Source organism: Chrysemys picta, chromosome 2 (genome assembly GCF_011386835.1).
Source record: "Chrysemys picta bellii isolate R12L10 chromosome 2, ASM1138683v2, whole genome shotgun sequence".
In the NCBI taxonomy this organism is placed as follows: Eukaryota; Metazoa; Chordata; order Testudines; family Emydidae; genus Chrysemys; species Chrysemys picta.
In genome coordinates, this window is record NC_088792.1 from 184,000,241 (window position 1) to 184,027,551 (window position 27,311).

Here is a 27,311-nt window from a genome sequence, read left to right on the forward strand (position 1 = left end):
TGGTGTTCTCCTATTTCACCAGGAATGGGCTCAAGACACTTGATTTGCAGGCCTGGTTCAGACAATCAGAAAGTACACCTCTGATAGCTTTGGCTGGGTCCAGGACAGCAAGAGAAGCCTGGGATTACAGGGGGAGACGCATGGGGAAATGTCATGCTGTGATGGGGAAATGTCACGCTGTGTAGTGTTTTAGTACACATCAGTTTATCCATTTGTTATTGCTTTTACATGGTTGTGTGTGTGACCTATTAAAAGCTTCGGATAAAATTTCATGCCTTTTCCTTTTTTCCTCAAGCACTCACACATCCGTGCAGTGTACAATCACAACCTTTGTTAAAAGTAAATTATCAAAGTAATAAAAAATACTGTATTAAGAACCAATACAGTCAGCTCAGGTGCCAGGAGGTGAAATGTCAACAAAATTGAAAAGTGCTACGTGCAAGGAAAACTAACAGTGCCAATCAGTGCAGTCTCACTGGTAATGGAATTGTACATTGACAGCACACCTTATCTCCTTATCCCACAGTGGCCCAGAAGTCAAGTGAACAGGGTACATCTGCCCAGGCACACTCCCATTCCAGGAGAGCATTGACTTACTCATAGCCCACCCTGCCCCAGAACTGTCCCATGCCTACCATGGCTGCAAGACACGATAGTGTAGAAGAAAATCGACTGATGCTAGATACTTCTATTGCTGTCAGTCATGCTCCCTCATCCTCGGCCATGCTCAAGGTTGTCCACCACCAGTTTTGTCTCCCTCACCTGCTCCAGCTGTTGGAACTTAAGGTGCCTGGCTGGCCTGCATCCAAAGTCATTATGAATTTCTTGCAGCAGGTCATCCATGATCTTGTTTCTTTTCCTTGGTTCAGTGTTTTCTCCCCAATAGGCCTTGGAGGCTGAGTCACCCTAGCATAGGTAGAAGGTCCTGCCAAGATAATAAAAGAATAATTAATAGTTTTGACTCTGGAAAGAAATAAAAATCGCCCCTTTTACATTCTGTATCGCAGCAAGGCCACCAGTTAATGTGTTTACATACTTGGTTGCTCTTATTTTATCTCAACCCATTTGCCTGGTTAGAAGCAGCTGCATGCCAGATTACCAGTCCTTGGAGACTATGGTAGGTATTTCATATTTCATATTTCTATTTAAAACATTTTAAGAAAAGTTTTGTGGGCCTGTTTGGGGGATTATGATCTTAACACTATTTCAGGCAGCCGTAGCATTGGGAGATTGCAGGAGATTCCAGACTGGAAGAGAGAAGAATTTTTCCAGGCACTGGTTAAAAAAAACATCTAGGAGATATTTATCACCTAGTGACTGATCAGCAAATCAATGACTGGAGAGGGCTAGTAAGCTAGAAGGGCAGGCGTGGGAAGTTTGCCCACCAATCGCTTTGAATTTCTCCTGTATGAAAAATTCTGGAGCACCATCAGCCAGGAGTGAGAAAAAAATTGGGCAAACATAAACAGAATGCTGAACTAGCATGCAGAAGATTGCTAACAACAGATCTGCTTTTACACACACACACACACACACACACACACACACACACACACACACACACACACACACACAGCATGCTTCTAAGCAAAAGCACAGACTTTTTCCACTTAATACAGCCAGTGAGGCTGATAATACATTCTATCTGAGACACTGCTTTAATGCTATAACAGTGTTATTAACAGAGTGCAGTGTGTGTGTGTGTGTATGTGCGCATTCATACCTGCTAAACCTGTACAATAGAAAATGAAAAGCAAGAAATCAGAGAGAAAAGGTAAAGAGTGATACCTAGGGCACTGGTAACTAAAACCAGATGAAGAACCACATCCAAGGTGCAGCCATGAAATGTAATCAATAAGGCCAATACCAAATTGCAGGATAGAGTTTAAAAGACTCCCAAGTCATAACCTCACACTAAGATCTACTCAACAAGTGTAATCTAGGAAGGTGGTCAGATATGGCAATGTATACTTGTTTCATTTGTTGGACACTGCAAAAGGAAGACTTTTTAATCTAGCTATTTTTAGCATAGAATTGACCCGTTACTCTAGCTGGAACATTGATATTGCTTTTCAGGGAGCCTTTATGAGACTTTTCACTCTTAAGGTAGCTCTAAGGAACCATTTGTACTCCAGATGCGATAGTTGAAAAAGTAGAGATGTACTCCTTCAAAACAGATCTGTGCAATTAGGTGGCATATTTTGGAAGCTGAATCAGAAGAGCTGTATATATGTTGCAGCATGAAGCATGCTGCACAGTGCTATGGGAACATCTGAGTATTTAGGATAATACAAAAATGCAGTTTTTCATCTGCAAATATTACCATCACCATTATTGACACTGGTGGTATTAATTAGTTAATATTTGCAACATGCATTGAAGATGTGAAGTGCTTTATAAGTATATGCTAAATATTGTTAATGTAATTTTCCCCTTTTCATCTAGCACCATTCATCTCACCCGTTAAACCTGATTGAGTGAACTAGGACTCAAAAGAGTATGTCTACATGGCAGAAATTGTCTTTAAACTGATTCAGCAAAAACAAGTCAGACCACTTTAAACTGCCTAATAAATTCACTAAATCTTTCGTCCATTTTACATTGCTTCACTCACAGTATTACCACATACAACTAACTTAAAAGTTGCTTTACAAAATAGTTGGCTTAAAGCTATTACTTTGGTTTTGCAAGACAAGATCAGTTCCCCTCCAAGCCACCTCCCAAAATGCATTTGGTGAAAATTGGAGTCATGCTGCTGTTTTTTTCAGTCCACGATGTTTATTGACGTATCTTCTGCTGCTGTTGTACTCAGCATATTCATTAATAGATGAGTTCAGGGAAGATGAGTGATCACAGACAGGCAAAATGAAATCACACACCCACATTGTGTTGGGAGTGTATTCTCAGCTTTCAGCCAACGGATATACAATGTCAGTTCCTAGTTTAGACCTTTCAACTATCTGTTATGTGCTGCTTTCTAAAATGAACCATGCCAGGATGGCATGTGAGCCAATGAAAAATGAATGGGGCTCAAGTATTATAGAAGGGTGAAACTTATCCTGCACACCATCACATACACTGCAAGTGAGCTGCCAACTGCCTTTGCCTTTAAGAATCTAAACTGCACCATCTTAGTAAGAAACAAAGCTCTTACTTAGACACCCCATTAAAGAAAATTGTTCAACTGTCACAGCTGTTCCTTGTGCTAAGAGCACAACAGGTTCATTTCATGTGGCTGAAGAAACACACACAAATATTAGTATATTGAAGGTAGACCTTTGCAACTTTGTTCCTGTTTTCTTCAGTGCATTACATGAGAAAATCATAAACATACATCTACAAGAGAAGGTTGCTTTGCAGTTTTGTGATTTATTTTAGAAATCTTCTTGAATATATATACCATCTCCAGCAATGGAAGATGTCGCTTCAAAATGACATGGCAACAAAACACATGAATCCCCAAGAAAAGTCAAATGGGGGGGGGAGGTGTGGGTTAGTAAGAAGGAAAATCAGTTATTATGGTTATCCCTTTTTGAACCAAGCAGCTAGTCAAAGTTCAAACCTTGTAGGTTGGTACAGTTGGGAGTAGAAAATGATGAGGGAATCTGGTATTTTCTTTAATGCAATCTTGTTTATTACAAAGGAACATTCAAAGTCCTGCTTCTCCAAATGCAGGAGAAACCAAAAACAGGGAAGAACTTCTTTGCTTACAGTCCGAAGCCTCTTTAGCCAGCACCAGACCAGAAGTCCTTTCTCTAGCTTCTTCCAGGGTCACACATCATGCTTGGTCAGGCTGTTCCTCTGTCTGTCTCAGTCTGGTCTGCACTCCCGCTTGTCTCTCTCTCTCTCTCTCTCTCTCTCTCTCTCTCTCAAAACAATACCCAATGGAACCCTCTGTTCACCTGGTGCTATTTTTTGCCTTGTTTTAGTTTGCGTCCCCTTCACTGTCTCTTACAGCTGTCTTAAATGAATGTGTTCATGCCCATCAGTTTAACGAAGTTTAACCTAACCCCAAAACATGTTTTACCCATCTCATAACATACTGCACAACAGTGAATAGGTTCCTCTGTTGACCTGACATACACACTTTATGCCATTTTTTATCTTTAATTAGCATCCACTCCCATCGTTTGTTAATCAGACAACAGACGGTTGCACAGATGGTTGTCGTTTTTCTGTAGAACGAAGAAAAAAATGAAGAAACAAAGCTACAATTCTACAATATGGAATCAAGTAAACCTCACTGCTTATAGTACCTTCAGAATACCTTTTGCATATCATTGGGAGTTTTGCCTGGATAAGGGCTGCGAGATTGGGCTCATCTCTGAGCTACCAGGTGACTAACATTTTTTATTCTGAATTCAGTGATCCCCATGAACCTTGCAAATTCAAACTGTAGAGGCAAATAGATTAACTTCATCTCCTAACTTCAGAACTGATTAGTTTATCTGATCAAAACAGAATGCAGTGCAAAATCTGCAAGACATTGTACATTAGCTGATGGAAGACTCTTTCCCTCACAATTTGGGCCATTTTAGATGGCCCAGACTGAGTTTCTCTCTTTCTCCATCAAGCCTCAGTAATGACTGGTTCAAGCTCAAAAAAGCTCACAGCTCTGTCCCTGGTGCCTCGGAACACACTGGCCCCATTACCAAAATGGTAGTCGAGTGAAGCAGAAAATAACCATCACCACAAGTTTCCAGTACAAACTTAGTGTGACTAGACGTCCCGATATTTCGGTGTCTGTCCTGTGTCCCTCTGGTCAGGACGCAATTTGTCCCGATATCCACCGGCAGCACTGGATTTTTGGTTTTTTGTTTTTTTGGTTTTTTTTGCTTAGCCGGCATGACTTGGGCTGCAGCTGTGTGCTAATTGGGCCGCATGTGGCTGATGGGCCGCAGGACCCGGGTTGAGAACCGCTGAACTAGACAAACACACACTTCCCTTTAGATGAATGGATAAGACTGTGAACATATTCCCCTTTGTGATTACTGTCATGGCTTTCACATCTAACTGTCCCCCACAGCAAAACATTACAAAAATCCTTCACATAGAAACCATATATGAAAACCACCCTGACCGCACTATTAGCTGGGTTGGATAGCTGCAAAATCATTCCTGCCTGATTTGCTAGGGTCACCCACTAACAACCAGCCAGGGTATTTGAGTTTCCACTTTCATGTTATCCTGACACACTTATACACAAAGGGCCCTATTCACAGAGGTCACTTACAGGCATATTTCCACTTTATGTAATTTCAGCACAAGATTAGATGGATAGGCAGTTTTTTCCAAGAACAAATTCAAATACTCTGTTATTATTGCCCTCTCTGGGAGGGAAGAGAGAAGTTGTCTGATGGTTATATCTGAGAATTCATTTGAAATACATACTGGATTTTTATTGGAATATGATTTGGGGGGGTTATTTTTAGCAATTTTTGAGTTTTATGTAGAGGTAAAAAAATTGGTGGTTTTCAGGGCTCTCTCTTTTATATACTGTAAAGACAATATACATTACATATACATTACTTTTTACAGCAGTATATACAGTAATGAGTCATCTCGTTGTAATGTTCCCTAAAGCACTTTAACTTAATACTGTTTCAAAGAGCACTATGTTAAAGTGCACTGGGAAACCTTTTGTGTGCACCAGCAGGATCCACCTGAACCAATTAATGGGAAGACATCAGTCCGCTTTAGAAATCATACCCTTGTAGAGCGAATTACTGTTTCAGGTAAAAAGCAACAGAGGGTCCTGTGGCACCTTTAAGACTAACAGAAGTATTGGGAGCATAAGCTTTCGTGGGTAAGAACCTCACTTCTTCAGATGCAATACCAATACTTCTGTTAGTCTTAAAGGTGCCACAGGACCCTCTCTTGCTTTTTACAGATTCAGACTAACACGGCTACCCCTTTGATACTTGTTCCAGGTAAACAAGCCCTTAGATACAAGTAACAATTTCTGGTGTTTTTCTGGGGTGTATTAGATAAACACTGATGTATTTGGTTTTTGTTCTTGTTGTTTTGTTTTAAAATCGGGGTGCTTTACCAGTGTTTAATGGTTAAAATTGAAAACCAAAAGCTTTAACTATGGCTGTTGAGAAAATCAGACAGGAACAGCATTGTGTTAGGGTGGAATGGCTCTCACAACATCCTGTGTAAGTGTGAAGTGCACTGTTTCAAGATGCATTTGGAAAGCTTTAAATACAGGCTGTACCACACTACTCAAGCAAATGCATTTCCTTTAATATTCTCTTCAATGTTAGTCAAAAAATTACCGGCAAATCCAGCCAATGTTGAATTGTGCTCACAAATATAAGATACATAGACAGGAAGGTGATAAGTGCCTTAGACCAGTGAAATCCTGGCCCCATGAAGTTAACGGGAATTTTTCCATTGACTAACTGGTGCCAGGATTTCACTCAATATTTCTAAGAAAGAAGATAGATCAATTTTGCAGTTACAGCATCCAGATAGTTGCCGTGTTTCACAAGCACTTATCACAGGGTGAAATGTAACCTACAGCCTCCTTTCACTTTAAAGGATTCTAAAATCTGAGCTATGTGCAGCATACTCATTTAAAAAGGAGCACTCATAACAGGAGAGAAATATGCCTCACTTTTCTCCCATATAATTCTGCCTTCCTGCCCTGGATTGCTACAAGAGAGCAAACACAAATGGGGAGGGGGGAAGGAAACATGCATATTGAATGGTAAATGAAGTACATTTGTGCCTCTAATATAGTGAGGAAATTGTTTCAGAAGAGTTAATTCCTTCCAGAAATGCCAGTCCCGCAAGATTTTTATTCATCAGGCTATTTTTTTAAATGTTCAGTTTACTGAACTGAAATGTCAGTTTCAGTCTTTTTTTTCTCCCTCCCCGTCCTAAGCATATCCCAGTTCTGTGTTAGGTTTGATGTAGAAGAACATGTGCTGATGAATAGCAGTTGGAATTTGGGCTCCATCTAAGTTATTCATGAATAAGAACACTTGCTCATCCTCTAGGATCTAGTTTCTGTGTCTCCATTTCAGGGCTCCATATTTCTCTCTCTCCTACAAGCATCATCTGTCTCTGTCTTGAGGATCTCTTTACAATATCCATCTCTTTCTGCTTCCGGCACCAAACTGAGCCCAAAGAGTGATTACAGGCTACTAGAATATGATTTAGATCATAAACCTATTTAATGCCAGTATTTTTAAGACCATGCTCAATTTACATCCTTCTAATTAGAGCCCAGCAATGCAAAGCCAATAACTAGGTTCAACAGATTTTCCACTATTGCGCATTAATGATCTGATTCTCTACTGCCTTGCATATCATGCAGTAATTTACACTTGTGCAAATGGGGCATGAATTGCTAACTAAATGAGAATTCTCCACTTATTTATACCAGTGGTCGACTTTTACATTGATTTGGCACAGATGTAAATAACAACAAACTTGCAAGGCAATGGAGAATTGGATCCTAAATCTGTAATCTGAAAAGAAATTAGGGAAGACCAAACACACTGTATTTATAAGGCTATTTCCAGGGCCAATATGAACATTTTTCAGTAGACGTGAAACTCCAGGGTTCAAGTTTTAATCATGGTGATGACTCTAAGGATGGACTATGACAGGAGAATGATGGTTTATACACTAGCAAGTATACAGTAAGAAAGTAGTAGAGGATAAGCACTAGAGTTAAGCACCTTTTGCTTCCTGAAGTGCTGAAAAAACCCAATGTGATATATAGCATGCATCAAATGCTGGGTGAGATAAGGAGTATGGAACAGAGACACGGCCCTGAATTGAGAACCCATTGCAAGGAGCATCATATGCAAACCAGGCAGTAGGCCAGCTGTCGAACTTCTTATTTATTTTTGATGGACTTGGGATGTAAACTAACTTGTTTGAAAATGTTTACGCTGATCCAAGCCCAGTGCTTCCAAAATCTTTACCGGTTCTGCAAGCATTTGCACTGATGCATTTCTGGGACTTAAGTGCACGTGACATGTAATTTACTAAAATACTTTTTCTATATTCCCGTTACATATAAACATCTCTCAATATGTACACAAAACTTAAAAAAGGTAGACCCTCATCCCAAGTATATACCCGGGAGGGTCAGGCAGGATGGTAAACCTAGGCCACTGCCTGTGACCCTGCAGCCATGCTGCTATATTTAGCATGCTAGATCAAGCAAAGAGAGCATATGTATGTCTACCCATGCTGGTAGACATACATATGTCTATCCAGAGACCTGGATCAGCCCTATGTACCTCCCTTTCTAGCACTGCGCAGGCGCTCAGGGCTGCAGTGGGGAGAGATGCCTCCCCGCAAGCCCCGGACTTGCTATGGCGCCCCTCCCCCTCCCCAAACCTGCTGCGGCTGAGAGACAGGCACCCCTCTCCAGGCCCCTCCCCAGCCCGGCCTGGACCTGCCGTGGCCGGGGGACAGGCGCCCCCAACCCAGCCCAGCCCCAGACCTGCTGTGGCCGGGGGGGACAGGCGCCCCTCTCCTGGCACAGACGCAGCCCAGCCTGGACCTGCCATGGCTGGGGGATATGTGCCTCTCCCCTCCAGCCCAGGGGCTGTTGTGGGAAGAGAGAACTAGGGGGGAGGGAGTCCTCTCTCTCCCCACCATAGCCCCAGGCAGCCCCACTGCACCCCAAACTCATCCCCAACCCCACCCCAGAGCCCTCACCCCCAGCTGGAGCCTTCACCCCCAACACTGTGCCCCAGCCCTGAGCCCCTCAGCCCTGGCCCCACCCCACAGCCTGCACTCCAACTCTCTGCCCCAGCCCTGAGCCCCCTCCCACACTCCGAACCCTGCCACGTGAATTTTGTTATGTGCACCAATGTGCACATCACCTCCATATGTGCACATAACAAAATTAATTACGCATATGGGTGGAAAAAATTAGAGGGAACACTGGTGGGGCCAGCTGCAGCAGCCCTGTCAATGCAGCAAATTTGGAGTCATACAGCCAAGAAGCAGGAAGGTGAGGATCTGATGGGTATCCAGAAACCATGCAGGGACACTGGGCCTCTGTAAGGATTCACCTTGTCTTCCTGCTTATCGGCTGGTTTTTGAGCTAGGACCTTTCTTATTTCCACAAATGTCACCCCCTCTCTGACAGAAGAATGCCAAGGAGAACGTCCTAGTTCCTGTATGGGCTGAGTAGGGGTTTGATCTGGCTATGTAGGAATAGATTCACCACACCACAGAAATGTCACAGCAAGTTCTTAAATAAAAAGATGTAAATAAAAAGACTGAACAACAGAACAAAAAAAAATGACAAAAAATAAACCCATTTAGGGATGAATCCTGCTCTCATTGAAATAAATGGGAGTTTTTAGCATGGATTTCAATAGCAGCAGCATCTGAACCACACTGTGTTTGTAAAATGCGAGACTGAGAGATGTGATTAGTTCCTGCCATATGTGTAATGATCTTTCACCTTGCTTCATGAGACACAGGCTCATTCTCCCCAGATTTTCATAATTCCCTCCCATTAATAAGGCCACACACTGACAAAAAACAGTTTGTTTATTCAGACCAATCTTAGTAATCCATCTCTTCTCCAAAATAAATCACCAAATAAACTTTCCCATGAAATAGACATTATACTAAAAGGCTGTTGGGGATTCTGCGGAGGGGGGGGGGGAGAGGGAGGGTAGGAGGTTGGTGCAGGGGAGAAAAGCAAAATCAGTCCGTCAAGAAAAATAAAGTGAAACTGTTTACATCCTTCAGTTTTGATTTCTTACGTTTTTCTCCCCATAGTAAGGATTCTGCAGAATTTGAATTTGTTCTGATACAAAAATTAAAATAAAATAAATGTGGTAGACTCTTTGTTCACTTACACTTCAGACAGATGAGGAAAATCAATGGTATGTAAGGGAACTGCTTCATTTCTAAATGATTCTGAGAAAACCAACTTAGAAAACATTTAAAGATATATACAGAATTATTTGGTGCACGTTTTCATGTGTTCCTTTAAGAGGTCCTCTCTGACTATATTTAGTTTTTAAACTTACATAGCACTTTTCATCCTGTTCTCTCAAAGCGCTGTGTAAACATTAATGTAACCTCACAACACTCCTGTGAGGTAGGTAAGTATTATTATCCCCATTTTACAGATGAGGAAACTGAAACATAGAAAGGTTAAGTGACTTTCCCAAGATCACACAGTGAGTCAGAAGCAGAGCTGCTGATTCTCAGTCCCTTAATCATATCACAACCCTTCTCTTGTATAGTACTCTTTTAATTTTATTTTTAATGGATTGTTATCCTTGTGTGAACAAAATTCCTATTTGCCAATACATAATACTATGAGGAACAAGTTGATCTATTCCCAACCCTTCCTCCAGCTTTTGATCTGTGACTGACTGTTTTAAAGCACTAAATCTGCAAGGTTTCCCTATTGCTACATTATATTGATCATAAAAGTATCACGTCAAAACATATCACTCCAAAGCTGCAGGGCAGTGCTGAACATCAGCCACATCCCAATTATCTTTGTCTCTCAGGCCTGGTCTAAACCTAAAACTTAGGTCAACCTAACTATGTCACTCAAGGGTGTGAAAAATCCACACCCTTGAGAGATGTAGTTAAAATGACTTAAGCCCTGGTGTAGACACCACTATGTTGACAGCAGAATTCTTCTGTCAACCTAGCTACTGCCTCTCAAGGGGCTGCATTCCCCACAGCAATGGAAAAACCCCTTCAGTCGCTGTAGAGGGTTAGCTGCAGTGCTGTAGCTGGGCCACTGGAGCACTTGTAGTGTAGACGTAGCCTCAGCTAGAGAAGTTTTAATCTGCATATCATAGGATATTCTGATTTTTCCTTTTATGTGTATATATATATATATATATATATATAAGTTCCTTTTATGTATATATATATATATATATAAATTTGGCCAATCCAGTGGCTGATGTTCACAGAAATCTATGTGAATGATTTCCAAGTGACTAATTTGCCCTCACACCAGCAGGTGTCACTGAGAGCGATTAGGAGTCTCCAAGCTGCTGAACTCAGGCAGCAGGTCCCTGCTTCACAACCACATGGGAAGCACTTGCACCCTGCGCTGTGGCCCTCCTCCTCCTGCTGGAGTCAATGCCAACAGTCTCAGGAGCCAAGATTCTGTGGCTCTACACCCCAGAGCCCCTCCGGCCATAGCCAGGATAGGAAGCCAAAGACTCCGCAGCCTAGAGCACCAGTCTGCTAAGCTGCTGATCTGACTCTTGCTAGGTTTTTTTTTTAATGATTATTTTCTTAATCTCAAAATTTGTGTTTATCAAATGTACATTTCTGTAAAAGATCAAAAACATCTGTACATGTGAAAAAATTAAATATATAAAAATAGTCCCTATATTTATAAAATCAAAAGCACTGCTCCTCAAGCCTGTAAATCTTTGTTACTGGGTCATCTGGAATACAGTCAACCAAGCTCCAGTCTGTCCTTTCCAAAGCGTTTTAAATTAAGCAATAACAATCCCATTGTCTTTTTATTTTCTCCCTTTTGTTTTTGGTATGACACTTCACTTCCCAATATCAGTGGTTTTTCTTTGAGGTATCATTTTTCTTTCTTGTTTTTAACAGAGTTGTGTGTGACTTGATTCTGAAGCTGCCTCAGGGTGTGGTCTCGAGGTTTGATTGGTAGGACCAGCAGCAGCAGGAGGCTTAGAATGTGCATGTGAAAGTACATTGACCTAGAAACGAAAAGAGAAAGAGAAAACATGCTTGTTAGTAACATATGAATGCTGCAAATTGTATTAGTTCAGCACTACAACCAGCTCCATCAGATTCAAGAGGTTTAGACATAAAACAGAGCACCTGATAGTGTCTTATATATGACAGGCTTTTATGCCTTTGGATTTTACAGCAGTATGTTACTTTATACTATGGCGACATCCAAACCCACTGAAGTCAATGGAAGTTTTGCATTGATTTCAACAGGGCCAGTATTTTCCCATATATTGTTACTAGACAAGGGGTCAAACCCAGAACCCTTTTCCAAATTCCTAGCCCCAAACTTTGACAATTCAGGTGAAATGGACTCAGAGGTGAACTACCCATGATTATGGTTTGAGAAACCCAAACATGGCCTTCTCAGCCTATCTCCCACTGTTAAAGAATATACAGGGATACATTTTCAGAAAGCCTCCTTTTTGAGCAAGCACAGCTTGTGCCTGAAAAAATGGCACCAGCAACTGAAGGACAGAAGAGCTTCCAGCCAAACTTTTGGTTGCTTATCTGAAATGAGTTAAAACTCTGAACATTTTTTAGGTTTGCTGATCATTAATAAAATATAATAATCATAATAAAAGACATCATAATTAGAGAGAGAATGACACAATGTTAAATAAAATAAAAACATCTTCCATATATTTATTTCTATAACTGATAGTGTTCAGGATGAGCAGTTAGTTAAAATGGAAAATGGGACACCTGTTTTGGTGGGCCCACAGAGTATGGGTTGAGGAAGGTCAGGGAGCTGTGCATGGGTCCAGCACCTGACCACTTAGGCATATCCTGCCCCTGCTATGGAGCATAGTTCTAAAATAGTCCCTCATAGTTCTAAAATCCCTGTAAGGTGCCTGAACCCACAGACATGTCCACAATGTCCTACTCCAAAAGGCACACACTCACCTTGCACTTAGCTCAGTCGCCTTGTTTGAAAATCCCATCAATTCATACATTACCTTCTTGTGCTGAGTCAGTGAAACACACAGAAATGTGTAGGTACCATCTATGGTCGCAGCTGTGCTAAACTTAAACTGACAGTTTTTCCTTCACAGGTATTGGCATAGAAACAGCAATCTCTTTACAAGTATTTATTAATGGAACTTAGGTTAAGACGTTGGTATTTTGTTACCTCAAATGACCTTTGGTGGCAAAAAGGGCAAAATTTTGCCCTTTGAGCAAATTCATAAGTGTCCATGAGTTTGTCACATTCAATATTTTTACACTGAGATAGCCCTTATCTTTTTTTATTTGTTGCTGTTGCTAAAGACAGAACAATGAGATATTAAAATAGTAGCCGGGAATGAATCTTGCCAACACTGATACAAGCTTCAGATTGGTGTTGGCATTTTAATAGTTGTGTTTAAGTACGGAGAAAACTTAGCTAAACATTTTAATTTTTTTTTTTTAAAGGACAGCATTCAAAATCCCTCAAACAGACTCATGCACAGCTGCTCTTTTGACTAACAGTTTTCAGTCTTTTATGACAAAGTAATGGAATGTCTCTTTTTTCAGCCAAAAACTGTTATTCTGTGTTTGACAAGGTTTACCAAAAAATGGAAGAAAAGTAAAGTAATTTAGTCAAGTCTTTCTTTTCAACTCATTTTATGCTTCACTATATATAATCTTCATCTCCCTTTACCTCATTTTTAAAATACAGAAGTAACTGCATATAAAATAAGAGTGCAAAGCAAAAAATGATTTTAATACACAATGAATCAGCTGTGTATCTTCTTTATCTCCTGCTGGTCAATTCAGAATCCCTTCTCATGAGCATTTTACAACTGGAAGTTAGTTGTTTTCTCACCTAGACATTTCCCAAATATAAGATTAATTTTATTCCTACCCACCCCATCCTCTGGTCTTGTTAATAATTGGCACTGGGAGGCTTTGAACAGGGCAGCAGCAGACACATGGAAAGTCAGGTCAAACAAGAATTAAAAAACCCACTAAACTAAACTGAGAAAGAAAAGGAAAATTATTCTAGCATGGTGAAATGAATTCATCAAGTTATACAGATGAAATCACTACTCATGTTATTCAGTAACCTGCTTGGATTCCCTCTAAATGATGGCAAAATTCTAATCAGCTTCCATCACAGGTTGGCTTATTAAACAAAGCCCAGTGGTTACAGGTCTAAGGTATACAAGTTTAAGAGTTAAAAGGGGGAAACTTACTTGTATAACTTAATCGTGGGCTCAACAGCCAGCATAACAAAAGGTGCAACAGTATAGCAGACAGCCAGTTGAGTGACAAACCACGTGACAATGTCATAGATCACCTTGAGTGGCTTTGAAGAGAGGAAGTAATGTCTGTAATTGTTCCTTATCTACAAATCAGGGAGAAGGGGATTAAAAAAAAAACACCAAAATTTCTTAGTAAACACATGCAGACTCACTTCACATCTATTAAACTCCTCATCCATTATTATTTGTATTACAGTAATACCTAGAGGCCTCAACATATCACATACTTATGCTCCAAAGAGTTTACGGTTTGGATAGACAGGCCAGAATAAAAGTGGGAGAGGAAATGGAGGCCCGCAAATGCCAAATGACATGCCCAAGGTCCCACAGCAGGTCAGTGATAGAACTGGGAATACATCCCAGATCTCCTGTGTTCTATAACCAGGGGACTAGGCTTTCTCTCGTATGGGCATCTATGGGCAATTTTGTTCTTTTCGGATGAATCAGGCCACTGCTTATAAAATGTACAACAGAGAGAGGAGTTACACTCTCTAGCAGCTGATTATGTCTGCAAGCATTTTGGATTTCTACAGATGTTGGTTTATTTGCAGGGTTGGGTTTCTTTTTTTGATGTTTTGGGGGGTGGATTATTTGTTTTAATCTGTGGAATGCATCCTCATAGGGAAGGGGCAAATTAAATGCAAAATATTATTGTGGTACAGTATTATGGTAACTATTATTGATTGCCAGCTTTGTTCACTTGTCAAACTGATATGGATATATACCCAAGGTCAGACTATGGGTAAAAGTGATGGTGCTCTCCAATCTCTTCACAGTGGATGTTTCCACTAGAATGACCAGCACAGATATAGTTACTAATGCTGGGAAATTAAATTGTCATCATTAGGATCCAAAGTTAATACTCTGCTGCAAAGAATGAAGCCAGTTCAAAGTTCTCAGACATACTATTTTGTGTGATCTATCTTCAGATTTAGATGCACTGGGGTCCCATTCAGAATTCTTTTTTTGCAACCATAAAGGGCAGAAGCTTTTCTTTTGTTAAAAATGAAAGTACATATTCTGTAGAAACTGGTGTGGTCTACAAAGACATGCCTATACAGCCTGAAACCAACTGTTGGCTCAATCCAATCTATGAGGTCTGTACTTTACACAGAATTATCACAATACACAGATGAGATGGAGGCTCTTTCTACCTGACCAGGTCAATTATGAGACAAATGAACCTATGTGCAACGTGTATGACGGACCACTAGTATTTTGCACGGCCCCTCACCTCTCCCTCTATGACTGTTGCCAAGTCCAGCGTCACAGTACCTGTTATGCTGAATCAATAAGAGCAATGGCTGGTTGTAATTATAGGAAGCACCTACAATTATTGCAGTGCAGATCAACGTTTCAGTGAGGATCATCTCAAAAGAAAAAGGTATTACGTGGATTCATCCCCTCGTGTACAGTCAACAGCGTTATGCCAGGGATGAAAATGGTTCAGTATGTCAAAGGGTACATAAACCCCTAGCACTGAAAGCTTTATAGTAATCTAATATAAGTCTCTGAAGAAAACAATAAAGGTTACGTACTGCTCTGGATGCTAATGTCATAAGGATTCCGGTAACGAATGTAAAGTAATATCCAGGATAGACACCATGCCACAGGGCTGACAGGATAAATGTTAAGGCTGTGGGGTACCATGGAGCCCTGTCATAGCAAACACTGGGAAGAAATGAAACAAACAGAAAACAGCAGATTGAACAAGTAACAAATATTCATTGCACTGCAGATCTCCTTGAATCTTAAAGATCCCATTCTGATCTCCTTTATGTATCAGGGGCCCAGTCCTGCAAACCTTCATTTACGTGAGGGTCAGTTGAATTACTTGCATGAGTAAGGCATTCTCTCATGACTTAATTAATTATCATGGAATTTAAACCTATATATATAGGCATGGTAAATGAGAACCTACTGTATGCCATATTATTTATGCCCTCTCTATATATAATTTGGCATAAGGCAGGTTCTCATTTACCATGCCAGCATTTTCCCATCTGGAACTCTGTATTTATCCTGAGAAACTTGACGGATATTCAAGAGTGGGTGGGAGGATGAAAAGCGACATACCCACACTTCCTTTTCTATTTCAATATTCTTTAGGCAGAATACTATACAGCCACTGCCCGTACTCTACATCACAGCCAGCCAGTTCCTTAGCTAGTGTAAATCAATGGACCTATGCTGATTTACATTAGCAGCTAAGGAAGACGTAGGTGAATGGTTCCGTGTGCGTATTCAGAAACACAGCAACAGGACCCTAAGAATCTTGCAACATCTGAGTTTTAACTCAAAATGCAATGGTCCTAAGAAAAGATCATGGTAGTTTATTTACTCAAAACCATTATGTTTACTTCACTCACGAAGAACAATAGAAACAGATTTTTCAGATCTATATTTTTACACAAAATACAGTTAGGACAAACATTATATAAACTCTTGTATTTTGGCGGTCACATCAATCGACTTGAACCGGACTTTTCACATACCAAAGGCTTTGTTTTCACAGTATCCAGAGACAGGACTGAGCTACAAAATTTGGATTAATATTATTATTTACAGTGAGTCATAGTGATGCAGTCTGAAATCAAATTCCCTAGTGTTGGACAAAATTTACTTTCTGCATCTCAAGTTGGCATATTATAAAGACAGACCTAAATTGGCACCTGAAGTATGTGGTAACCAGTGCCTCTGCAATAGATTATATTGAGGCTACTAAAGTTTGAATGAGGACCAAGGTTTCCCAAAGTTCCAATTGGAGAAGGAGTTTGGACCCAATTCAGGCCCATCTCCAATAGTAATTAATCGATTTCGAGTGCAAAGGAGAGAGAGAGAAAATATGATAAACTCCTAGCAAAATAATACAGATGGGTAACAAAGAAAATATGGACAGTGAGAGGTGCTATAAAAATGTTATTTAGGAAGACCTGTATAGCTCACTCATGGCTTCGCTGCTCATGAGTAAATGCGGTCATTCCAAAAATGTAGCAATAAAAACTTCAGAGCACCAAAAACATAGTAGCACACAAGTTCTTACAGACACAGGGAGAAATGAAAGAGACCGAGAGGCTGTTGTGTATTTATCAGATTCACCAGTTAGAATTACTAGCCAACATTACCACCTAAAAGTAACTGGGTCTCACCAGCAATTGACTGTTTTACTGTTCTTACCGCTTTAGCCAGGCAGCCGTCTGAATGTTCCAGTTTTCAATGTACATTTTGAAACTTGTTGCAGTCTAAGAGAGAGAAGAAAGTTAACATCTCACACTGGCTTTGAAATGTACAGGACAATACCAGTCTCTACCTGGATTTTAAACTGAAGAGGTTTACATGCAGTATGCTAGGAGTAGTAGCTAGCTACAGTCAAGGCTGTGTCAACATTTCCATTATAAACATGTTTTGGGGTTTATAACTCATCCATAAGAATTTACCCATGGCTGACACTTGCCACTCACTTTTAAAATCTCACTTTTTATTATAAAACAAAATAAAAGTGTTTGGCTATCTTTCTAATTATGGAAAAAGCCAAAAAAGGTTTTCTAATTTCAGATATTCATGCCACCCCCAACCCTTCAACTTACAAACAACTGCTTTTTAATCTTTAAACCTTGCAGTCCATTAGGTGGGCTGGAAATCCCTAGAGTGCTATGAAAACAAAAGGTTTCTAAAAGAAATGCATTATTGGGGGCAGTGGGACAGGTAAATGAACTTGTTCTCAAGAAACAATGGAAAGTATTTTTAGTACATGAACTTAGGGCCAAATCTTCAGCCCAGAGTGCAGCTTGAGAAACTGAGCTGGGCCGTAGGGAGATACCAATGGGGAAAGGGGAGGCAAGCCCACAGAGCAGTTACATAACCACTCTGCAGTGACTACTTCAACCTGTTGACTCAGTAAGCCGTGTGCCACTCTCATGATTGGAGGACCACAGGGTTCCCTCCAATAGCAGATCCTCTAGCCCTGCTCAGTTCCACCTCTGCACATGCCCTGGCCCCACTTGTCCTCTGCTTGCTATCTGAGACAAGAAGCTTCTGAGGAGCTGGACTCCATACTTTTAGAAAAACATCCAGTCTTGATTTAAAAATTGCCAGTGATGGAGAATCTACCATGCCCCTGGTAAATTGTTCCAATGGTTAAGTACCCTCACCGTAAAAATGTATGCCTTATTTTCAGCCTCAGTTTGTCTAGCTTCAATTTCCAGCCATGGAGCATGTTATACCTTTCTCTACTAGACTGAAGAGCCCATTGTTAAATATTTGTTCCCCATGTAGATACTTATAGACTGTAATGAAGTCACCCCTTAACCTTCACTTTTTTATGTTAAATAGATTGAGCTCTTTAAGTCTATCACTGGAAGGTATGTTTTTTAAACCTTTAATCATTCTTGTGGCTCTTCTTTGAACCCTCTCCAATTTATCAACACCCTGCTTGAATTGTGGGTACCAGAAATGGACACAGTATTCCAGCAGCAGTTGTACCAATGCCAGTAGAAGGTCAAAGGGCTCTTCCAAAGCTCACAAGGTCTTCTAAGAGAGCCAAAGGAAGTGTGACCTGGAGTAGGGCAGGAGAGGGGCCAAAAAGGAGTACTTGAGTGCTTTTGATCCTCAGTCCAAAATACTGGAGGTTAGAACAATCTTCATTAGTGTTTTAAGGGTTACATTAAAATAACCCTAACTGAGAAACACAACTTAATTGCATTATAGTATCAGTTAGAGAAAGGAGCTGTATTTCCTTGTTTCTATCAATGTTGTCCTTTTTTACTTGGCAAGCATTGATTTTTTTCCCCTCTGTGTTTCCAAGAGAGCAGCCAGTCAAGCTGGTTGTCAAAATGGAATGCTCTCTGGCAGGGTTCTCCTCAAACCTTCTGTCATAACTATAAAGGGAAGGGTAACAGCCCTCCTGTGTACAATACTATAAAATCCCTCCTGGCCAGAGACTCCAAAATCCTTTTACCTGTAAAGGGTTAAGAAGCTCAGGTAACCTGGCGGACACCTGACCCAAAGGACCAATAAGGGGACATGATACTTTCAAATCTTGGTGGGGGGAAGGCTTTGGTTTGTGCTCTTTGGTTTGGGGTTGTTCGCTCTTGGGACTAGGAGGGACCAGACATCAATCCAGGCTCTCCAAATCTTTCTGAACAAGTCTCTCATATTTCAAACTTGTAAATAAACAGCCAGGCAAGGCGTGTTAGTTTTTATCTTTGTTTTCTCAACTTGTAAATGTACCTTTTTACTAGGGTGTTTACCTGTGTTTGCTGTAACTTTGAACCTAAGGCTAGAGGGGGGTCCTCTGGGCTCTTTAAGTTTGATTACTCTGTAAAGTTATTTCCCATCCTGATTTTACAGAGATGATTTTTACCTTTTTCTTTAATTAAAAGCCTTCTTTTTAAGAACCTGATTGATTTTTCCTTGTTTTTAGATCCAAGGGGGTTGGATCTTGATCTACCAGGAGTTGGTGGGAGAAAGGAGGAGGGATGGTTAATTTCTCCTTGTTTTAAGATCCAAGGGGGTTGGATCTGTATTCACCAGGGAATTGGTGAAGAGTCTCTCAAGGCTTCCCAGGGAAGGGAATTAGCACTTTGGGAGTGGTGGCAGCGGACCAGATCTAAGCTGGTAGTTAAGCTTAGAAGTTTCATGCAGGCCCCCACATTTGTACCCTAAAGTTCAGAGTGGGGAAGCAGCCTTGACACCTTCTGTTACAGATATTGCAGTCACGTGCAGTATCTTTTGGGGACTACTGTATTAACTTCGTGAAGGTTATATGGATCATTGTGAGCTAGGGAGTGTACTCCACTCCATGCAGGAAGGTTACAAAAGCTCCTCCAGAAACTAAAACCACTGGGCCATAATTACTGCAATTCTTGGGACTATAAACAGCTCCAGAGAAATACCACCCCCTGGGGTGGTTTGCATATACTGGTTCAGACATGTGCAAGAGGCAAGGAGACACAGAAAGGGCCTTTGATGTAAAAGGCTGAGTTTATCCTGACAGAAGAGCCTTGTTTTTGATTCAGCAAACAGACACGAGCCTTTTGTCCAAAGGGGACCCAGCCCTGCTGAAGGATTGGAAAGATTCTGATCTTCCAGACTCCTCCTGGGTACACTTAGTATGCATTAGACCTTTTTATGTTTTCATCCTTAAATAAATGTACTCTGCTGTGAAGGCTCCATCTGCAACATATAATCCCTGGCCATATCCCTTGGAGAGAAAGCAAGTGAGGAGGCTGGACTTTTGGTCAGACTACGTGGTTCACTGCAGACTACGTGGCTCTGGGAAGAAGGATAAAGGAGTTTGAGGCGCAAGTGGTGTTCTCGTCCATCCTCCCTGTGCAAGGAAAAGGCCGGGGTAGAGACCGTCGAATCGTGGAAGTCAACGAATGGCTACGCAGGTGGTGTCGGAGAGAAGGCTTTGGATTCTTCGACCATGGGATGGTGTTCCAAGAAGAAGGAGTGCTAGGCAGAGACGGGCTCCACCTAACGAAGAGAGGGAAGAGCATCTTCGCCAGCAGGCTGGCTAACCTAGTGAGGAGGGCTTTAAACTAGGTTCACCGGGGGAAGGAGACCAAAGCCCTGAGGTAAGTGGGGAAATGGGATCCTGGGAGGAAGCACAAGCAGGAGAGTGCAAGAGGGGAGGACTCCTGTCTCATGCTGAGAAAGAGGGACGATCATTGAGTTATCTTAAGTGCCTATACACAAATGCAAGAAGCCTGGGAAACAAGCAGGGAGAACTGGAAGTCCTGGCACAGTCAGGGAACTATGATGTGATTGGAATAACAGAGACTTGGTGGGATAACTCACATGACTGGAGTACTGTCATGGATGGATATAAACTGTTCAGGAAGGACAGGCAGGGCAGAAAAGGTGGGGGAGTTGCACTGTATGTAAGAGAGGAGTATGACTGCTCAGAGCTCCGGTATGATACTGCAGAAAAACCTGAGTGTCTCTGGATAAAGTTGAGAAGTGGGAGCAACAAGGGTGATGTCGTGGTTGGAGTCTGCTATAGACCACCAGACCAGGGGGATGAGGTGGACGAGGCTTTCTTCTGGCAACTAGCAGAAGTTGCTAGATCGCAGGCCCTGGTTCTCATGGGAGACTTTAATCACCCTGATATCTGCTGGGAGAGCAATACAGCGGTGCACAGGCAATCCAGGAAATTTTTGGAAAGCGTAGGGGACAATTTCCTGGTGCAAGTGCTGGAGGAACCAACTAGGGGCAAAGCTTTTCTTGACCTGCTGCTCACAAACAGGGAAGAACTAGTAGGGGAAGCAAAAGTGGATGGGAACCTGGGAGGCAGTGACCATGAGATGGTCGAGTTCAGGATCCTGACACAAGGAAGAAAGGAGAACAGCAGAATATGGACCCTGGACTTCAGAAAAGCAGACTTTGACTCCCTCAGGGAACAGATGGGCAGGATCCCCTGGGAGAATAACATGAAGGGCAAAGGGGTCCAGGAGAGCTGGCTGTATTTTAAAGAATCCTTATTGAGGTTGCAGGAACAAACCATCCCGATGTGTAGAAAGAATAGTAAATATGGCAGGCGACCAGCTTGGCTAAACAGTGAAATCCTTGCTAATCTTAAACGCAAAAAAGAGGCTTATAAGAAGTGGAAGACTGGACAAATGACCAGGGAGGAGTATAAAACTATTGCTCAGGCGTGCAGGAGTGAAATCAGGAAGGCCAAATCACACTTGGAGTTGCAGTTAGCAAGAGATGTTAAGAGTAACAAGAAGGGTTTCTTCAGGTATGTTAGCAACAAGAAGAAAATCAAGGAAAGTGTGGGCCCCTTACTGAATGAGGGAGGCAACCTAGTGACCGAGGATGTGGAAAAAGCTAATGTACTCAATGATTTTTTTGCCTCTGTTTTCACGCACAAGGTCAGCTCCCAGATTGCTGCACTGGGCAGTACAGCATGGGGAGAAGGTGACCAGCCCTCTGTGGAGAAAGAAGTGGTTCGGGACTATTTAGAAAAACTGGACGTGCACAAGTCCATGGGGCCGGATGCGCTGCATCCGAGGGTGCTAAAGGAGTTGGCGGGTGAGATCGCAGAGCCATTAGCCATTATTTTTGAAAACTCATGGCGATCGGGGGAGGTCCCAGATGACTGGAAAAAGGCTAATGTAGTGCCCATCTTTAAAAAAGGGAAGAAGGAGGATCCGGGGAACTACAGGCCAGTCAGCCTCACCTCAGTCCCTGGAAAAATTATGGAGCAGGTCCTCAAGGAATCAATTATGAAACATTTAGAGGAAAGGAAAGTGATCAGGAACAGTCAGCATGGATTCACGAAGGGGAAGTCGTGCCTGACTAACCTAATTGCCTTCTATGATGAGATAACTGGCTCTGTGGATGAGGGGAAAGCAGTGGATGTGTTATTTCTTGACTTTAGCAAAGCTTTTGATACTGTCTCCCACAGTATTCTTGCCGCCAAGTTAAAGAAGTATGGGCTGGATGAATGGACTGTAAGGTGGATAGAAAGCTGGCTAGATCATCGGGCTCAATGGGTAGTGATCAATGGCTCCATGTCTAGTTGGCAGCCGGTTTCAAGTGGAGTGCCCCAAGGGTCGGTCCTGGGGCCGGTTTTGTTTAATATCTTTATTAATGATCTGGAGGATGGTGTGGACTGCACTCTCAGCAAGTTTGCAGATGACACTAAACTAGGAGGCGTGGTAGATACACTAGAGGGTAGGGATCGGATACAGAGGGACCTAGACAAATTAGAGGATTGGGCCGAAAAAAACCTGATGAGGTTCAACAAGGACAAGTGCAGAGTCCTGCACTTAGGACGGAAGAATCCCATGCACTGCTACAGACTAGGGACCGAATGGCTAGGTAGCAGTTCTGCTGAAAAGGACCTAGGGGTCACAGTGGACGAGAAGCTGGATATGAGTCAACAGTGTGCTCTTGTTGCCAAGAAGGCTAACGGCATTTTGGGCTGTATAAGTAGGGGCATTGCCAGCAGATCGAGGAACGTGATCGTTCCCCTTTATTCGACATTGGTGAGGCCTCATCTGGAATACTGTGTCCAGTTTTGGGCCCCACACTACAAGAAGGATGTGGAAAAATTGGAAAGAGTCCAGCGGAGGGCAACAAAAATGATTAGGGGTCTGGAGCATATGACTTATGAGGAGAGGCTGAGAGAACTGGGATTGTTTAGTCTCCAGAAGAGAAGAATGAGGGGGGATTTGATAGCAGCCTTCAACTATCTGAAGGGGGGTTCCAAAGAGGATGGAGCTCGGCTGTTCTCAGTGGTGGCAGATGACAGAACAAGGAGCAATGGTCTCAAGTTGCGGTGGGGGAAGTCCAGGTTGGATATCAGGAAAAACTATTTCACTAGGAGGGTGGTGAAACACTGGAATGCGTTACCTAGGGAGGTGGTGGAGTCTCCTTCCTTGGAGGTTTTTAAGGCCCGGCTTGACAAAGCCCTGGCTGGGATGATTTAGCTGGGAATTGGTCCTGCTTTGAGCAGGGGGTTGGACTAGATGACCTCTTGAGGTCCCTTCCAACTCTGATATTCTATGATTCTATGATTCTATGACCTGCTGGAGAGAATCCCAGTGACTGCAAGGGGGCTGCTAGCCTAAAATCACTGGTCAGAAGGGAGACGGATGTGGGCTCCTGCTGAGAGACATGTTCTGGCTACACCCGAGCCCTGAGAGGGCATTCTTTGGGCTGACCATAGAGAGGATCAATGATGAAGTTACCTCAAATCTTTGATGCCTTCCACACATACTTACTCTTTCATTGTGCCTAAAAGACTTCACAACACTTCCTAATTGACAGTCTGCTACCTGCACTGAGTGTATTTTCACCTGGCCATGACCAAATGGTGCAACAGCAGCCACATTTAGCAATCGGCTCAAATGCAGAAGTGCTTTATGCACGTAAGTGGCTCTTACTATTTGACATGTACTGCCCAGGTCACCAGCTTATAAAAAAATTAGACTTTTAAAATTTTGTCATAAACCACAATCCCATTGGTCCGTTTAATATTTAACCCAGCCTGCCCCACTCTGAGGGGAAAAAATGAGCCTGAGTCTTATGGCCTCCCATCATTTCATACCTCCCTCCATCCACCAGGGCCTCTCCATGGAACTCTTCCGACAGGTTGTGCTGTTAGAGGAGTGTTCTCCATAAGGAAAGCTGGACCACACAGCACCAGTTCAAAGGGAAGTTCAAAATGGAAATGAGGCTATGGCATCACAAGGGTCCTGGGGCTGATATGGCCTCATTGCTCCTATGCTGCCAAAGAAATCCCCTTTCCAGCTCCTCCCCCCCCCCCCCCCCCCCCCCCCCGCAGCCCATATGTCCCAGAGAGGGAAAGGGTGAATGAGGTCTACAGGATAGGAGAATGGGTTAAAGTACTGGGGAACTCACAGCTTCTCTCTGCTTAGCGACATTCCTCCCCAACTCCCCCTCCTCTCTGAGTGGTACAGTGAGCACTCCCATTCCTGTTTTCAATCTATTTTAGATTCCCCCCTCAAGTCCGGGAGCAAAGGGGGAAGCTGAGTGCATTTCCATCTGCAGTTGGCTGCAAGTGCTTCTAGACTTGAGCTGTGCACCCACTGTGGATGCTGCAAAAAAGGAGCAAGGAAAAACACTCCAAGAATGACAGATGCAAGCTCGGGCAAGGGTTAAGACAAGCACAAATAAGGGAAGATGAAAGGGAGAGGGTATAGTGATGGTCTCAACTTTTCCACTGAGAATTATAGGGGCCCCTAAAATTTAGAGATGAATTACCAAAATCTGTCTTTTGATAGACCACTAAGCTACAATGCAATTAACTCATTGGTTTCCTTTGCTTTTCCTTCTAAAATAATAAATAATGGATTGTAGGTGGAGAGCTCTTGTTATTGTATGAAAATAAATCCGTAGAAGAAGAAATTGAGAATGGCCTACTCCAGTCTCCTAGACATTTTCTCATGCCATTGGCACTCAGAAGATATTTATCTTAGGCAACAAACTAACAGGAAATATGTTGGTCACACTTTATAGTTAAAGGTACCTTTATAAATATTTTGTAAGGGACTAAAGGATGCTAAAAGCATGCCACTGGCCTGAGGAATATGTTACAGATGTTCTGAGAAACAGTGTGGTCTAATGGATAGGGAACTGAGCTAGGAGTAACTCTTAATTCTATTTCTGGCTCTGTCACTGACATATTCTGTGACTTTGGGCAGGTCACCTCACTGTTCTATACCTGTTTCCTCTTCTGCCTTTTGTCTGTCTTTTCCATTTAGAACATATGCTCTTTGGGGCCTGGACTGTCTTTTACTGTGTATTTGTACATTACCTAGCATAGACGAGCCCTAATCTCAGGTGGGTCCTCTACCTGCTATTGCCATACAAATACTAAAAAGAGTAATAACAGATTGTTATAAGCACATAAATAGAAGATGCTATCATGGTTATGAATCATTGTTGTAAGCAATCTATTGACCTGTTGAACTCTACAATAATTAATAGTTTATTAAAACATTGTTTATTAGCTCTTTAGAAACTATTTACAAATGTAACCTTCCTATGAAGTGTGACCAATACAATTTATCTGTCCAAAAGATAAAACTCACTCTAATTCTAGACACACCTTTGGAAGAGAAAAATGTATCCCTGTTACTAATGAACCACATCATAATCGTCACTCCATAATTATACCAAGATTTTGTTTCTTTTAACTCACCTCAATGTTCCATATATTTAAGTTGGATAGCAGGTCCCAATGAAAATTGCCTTGATCATCAACACCACTGAATCCATAGCCAGCTGCATTGTTGATCGCGTCAGCTGTAACATCAACGCAAACGATTCAAATTAGACTGTGGCAGGCGTCATTTTTTTTTACATGTCTGAAGGACACTGAACACAATGATAATGCTCAATAAACAATAATAAGAAAACTCTTAGGGTGGAAAAAAAATCTAGTAAAGGACAATGAACAGAAAGGGTTTTTCTAATCATTATGAAACTAAAACATACATATAACATGGCTGCATTAAAATTAGGGCTGTCAAGTGATTAAAAAAATTAATCGTGATTAATTGCACTGTTAAACAATAGAATACCATTTATTTAAATATTTCTGGATGTTTTCCACATTTTCAAATATATTGATTTCAATTTCAACACAGAATACAAAGTATACAGTACTCACTTTATATTTATTTTTATTATAAATATTTGCACTGTAAAAATAAAAGAAATAGTATTTTTCAATTCACTTAATACAAGTACTGTTGTGCAATCTCTTTATCATGAAAGTTGAACTTACAAATGTAGAATTATGCACAAAAAATAACTGCATTCAAAAATAAAACAATGTCAAACTATAGAGCCTACAAGTCTACTCAGTCCTACTTCTTGTTCAGCCAATCGCTCAGACAAACAAGTTTGTTTATATGTGCAGGAGATAATGCTGCCCAATTCTTGTTTATGTCACCCGAAAGTGAGAACAGGTGTTTGCGTGGCACTGTTGTAGCTGGCGGCGCACGATATTTATGTGCCAGATGCACTAAAGATTCCTATTTCTCTTCATGCTTCAACCACCATTCCAGAGGACATGCGTCCATGCTGATGATGGGTTCTGCTCAATAACGATCCAAAGCAGTGTGGACTAATGCATGTTCGTTGTCATCCTCTGAGTCAGATGCCACAAGCAGAAGGTTGATTTTCTTTTTTGGTGGTTCGGTTCTGTAGTTTCTGCATCAGAGTGTTGATTTTTTAAGACTTCTGAAAACATGCTCCACACCTCGTCCCTCTCAGATTTTGGAAGGCACTTCAGATTCTTAAACCTGGGGTCGAGTGCTGTAGCTATCTTTAGAAATCTCACATTGTTACCTTCTTTGTGTTTTGTCAAATCTGCAGTGAAAGTGTTCTTAAAACGAACAACATGCTGGGTCATTATCCGAGACTGTTATAACATGAAATATATGGCAGAATGTGGGTAATACACAAAGCAGGAGACATACTATTCTCCCCCAAGTAGTTCAGTCACAAATTTAATTAACATATTTTTTAATGAGTGCATCAGCATGGAAGCATGTCCTCCAGAATGGGCCAAAGCATGAAGGGGCATACGAATGTTTAGCATATCTGGCATGTAAATATCTTGCGATGCTGGCTACAAAAGTGCCATGCAAACGCCTGTTCTCACTTTCAGGTAAACAAGAATTGGGCAGCATTATCTCCTACACATGTAAACAAACTTGTTTGTCTGAGCGATTGGCTGAACAAGAAGTAGGACTGAGTAAACTTGTAGGCTCTAAAGTTTGACCTTGTTTTGTTTTTGAGTGCAGTTATGTAACAAACAAAAAAATCTACATTTGTAAGTTGCACTTTCAT

At 41.7% G+C, this 27,311-nt stretch overlaps 1 protein-coding gene across 1 annotated transcript in view; it reads right to left on the reverse strand.

The window, feature by feature from the left end:
• Nucleotides 1-9,513: 9,513 nt before the first annotated feature.
• MBOAT1 (membrane bound O-acyltransferase domain containing 1) overlaps nt 9,514-27,311 on the reverse strand; it is an 85,824-nt gene continuing 68,026 nt past the window's right edge. Inside the window, exons 9-14 of the mRNA XM_005281377.5 lie at nt 25,654-25,757; nt 17,154-17,218; nt 15,515-15,647; nt 13,908-14,059; nt 10,882-11,696; nt 9,514-10,836 (exon numbers count right to left, since the gene is read on the reverse strand). Of these exons, the coding sequence (XP_005281434.2) occupies nt 11,561-11,696; nt 13,908-14,059; nt 15,515-15,647; nt 17,154-17,218; nt 25,654-25,757 (590 nt within the window). The 3' untranslated portion in view covers nt 9,514-10,836; nt 10,882-11,560. The remainder of the gene's footprint in view (nt 10,837-10,881; nt 11,697-13,907; nt 14,060-15,514; nt 15,648-17,153; nt 17,219-25,653; nt 25,758-27,311) is intronic.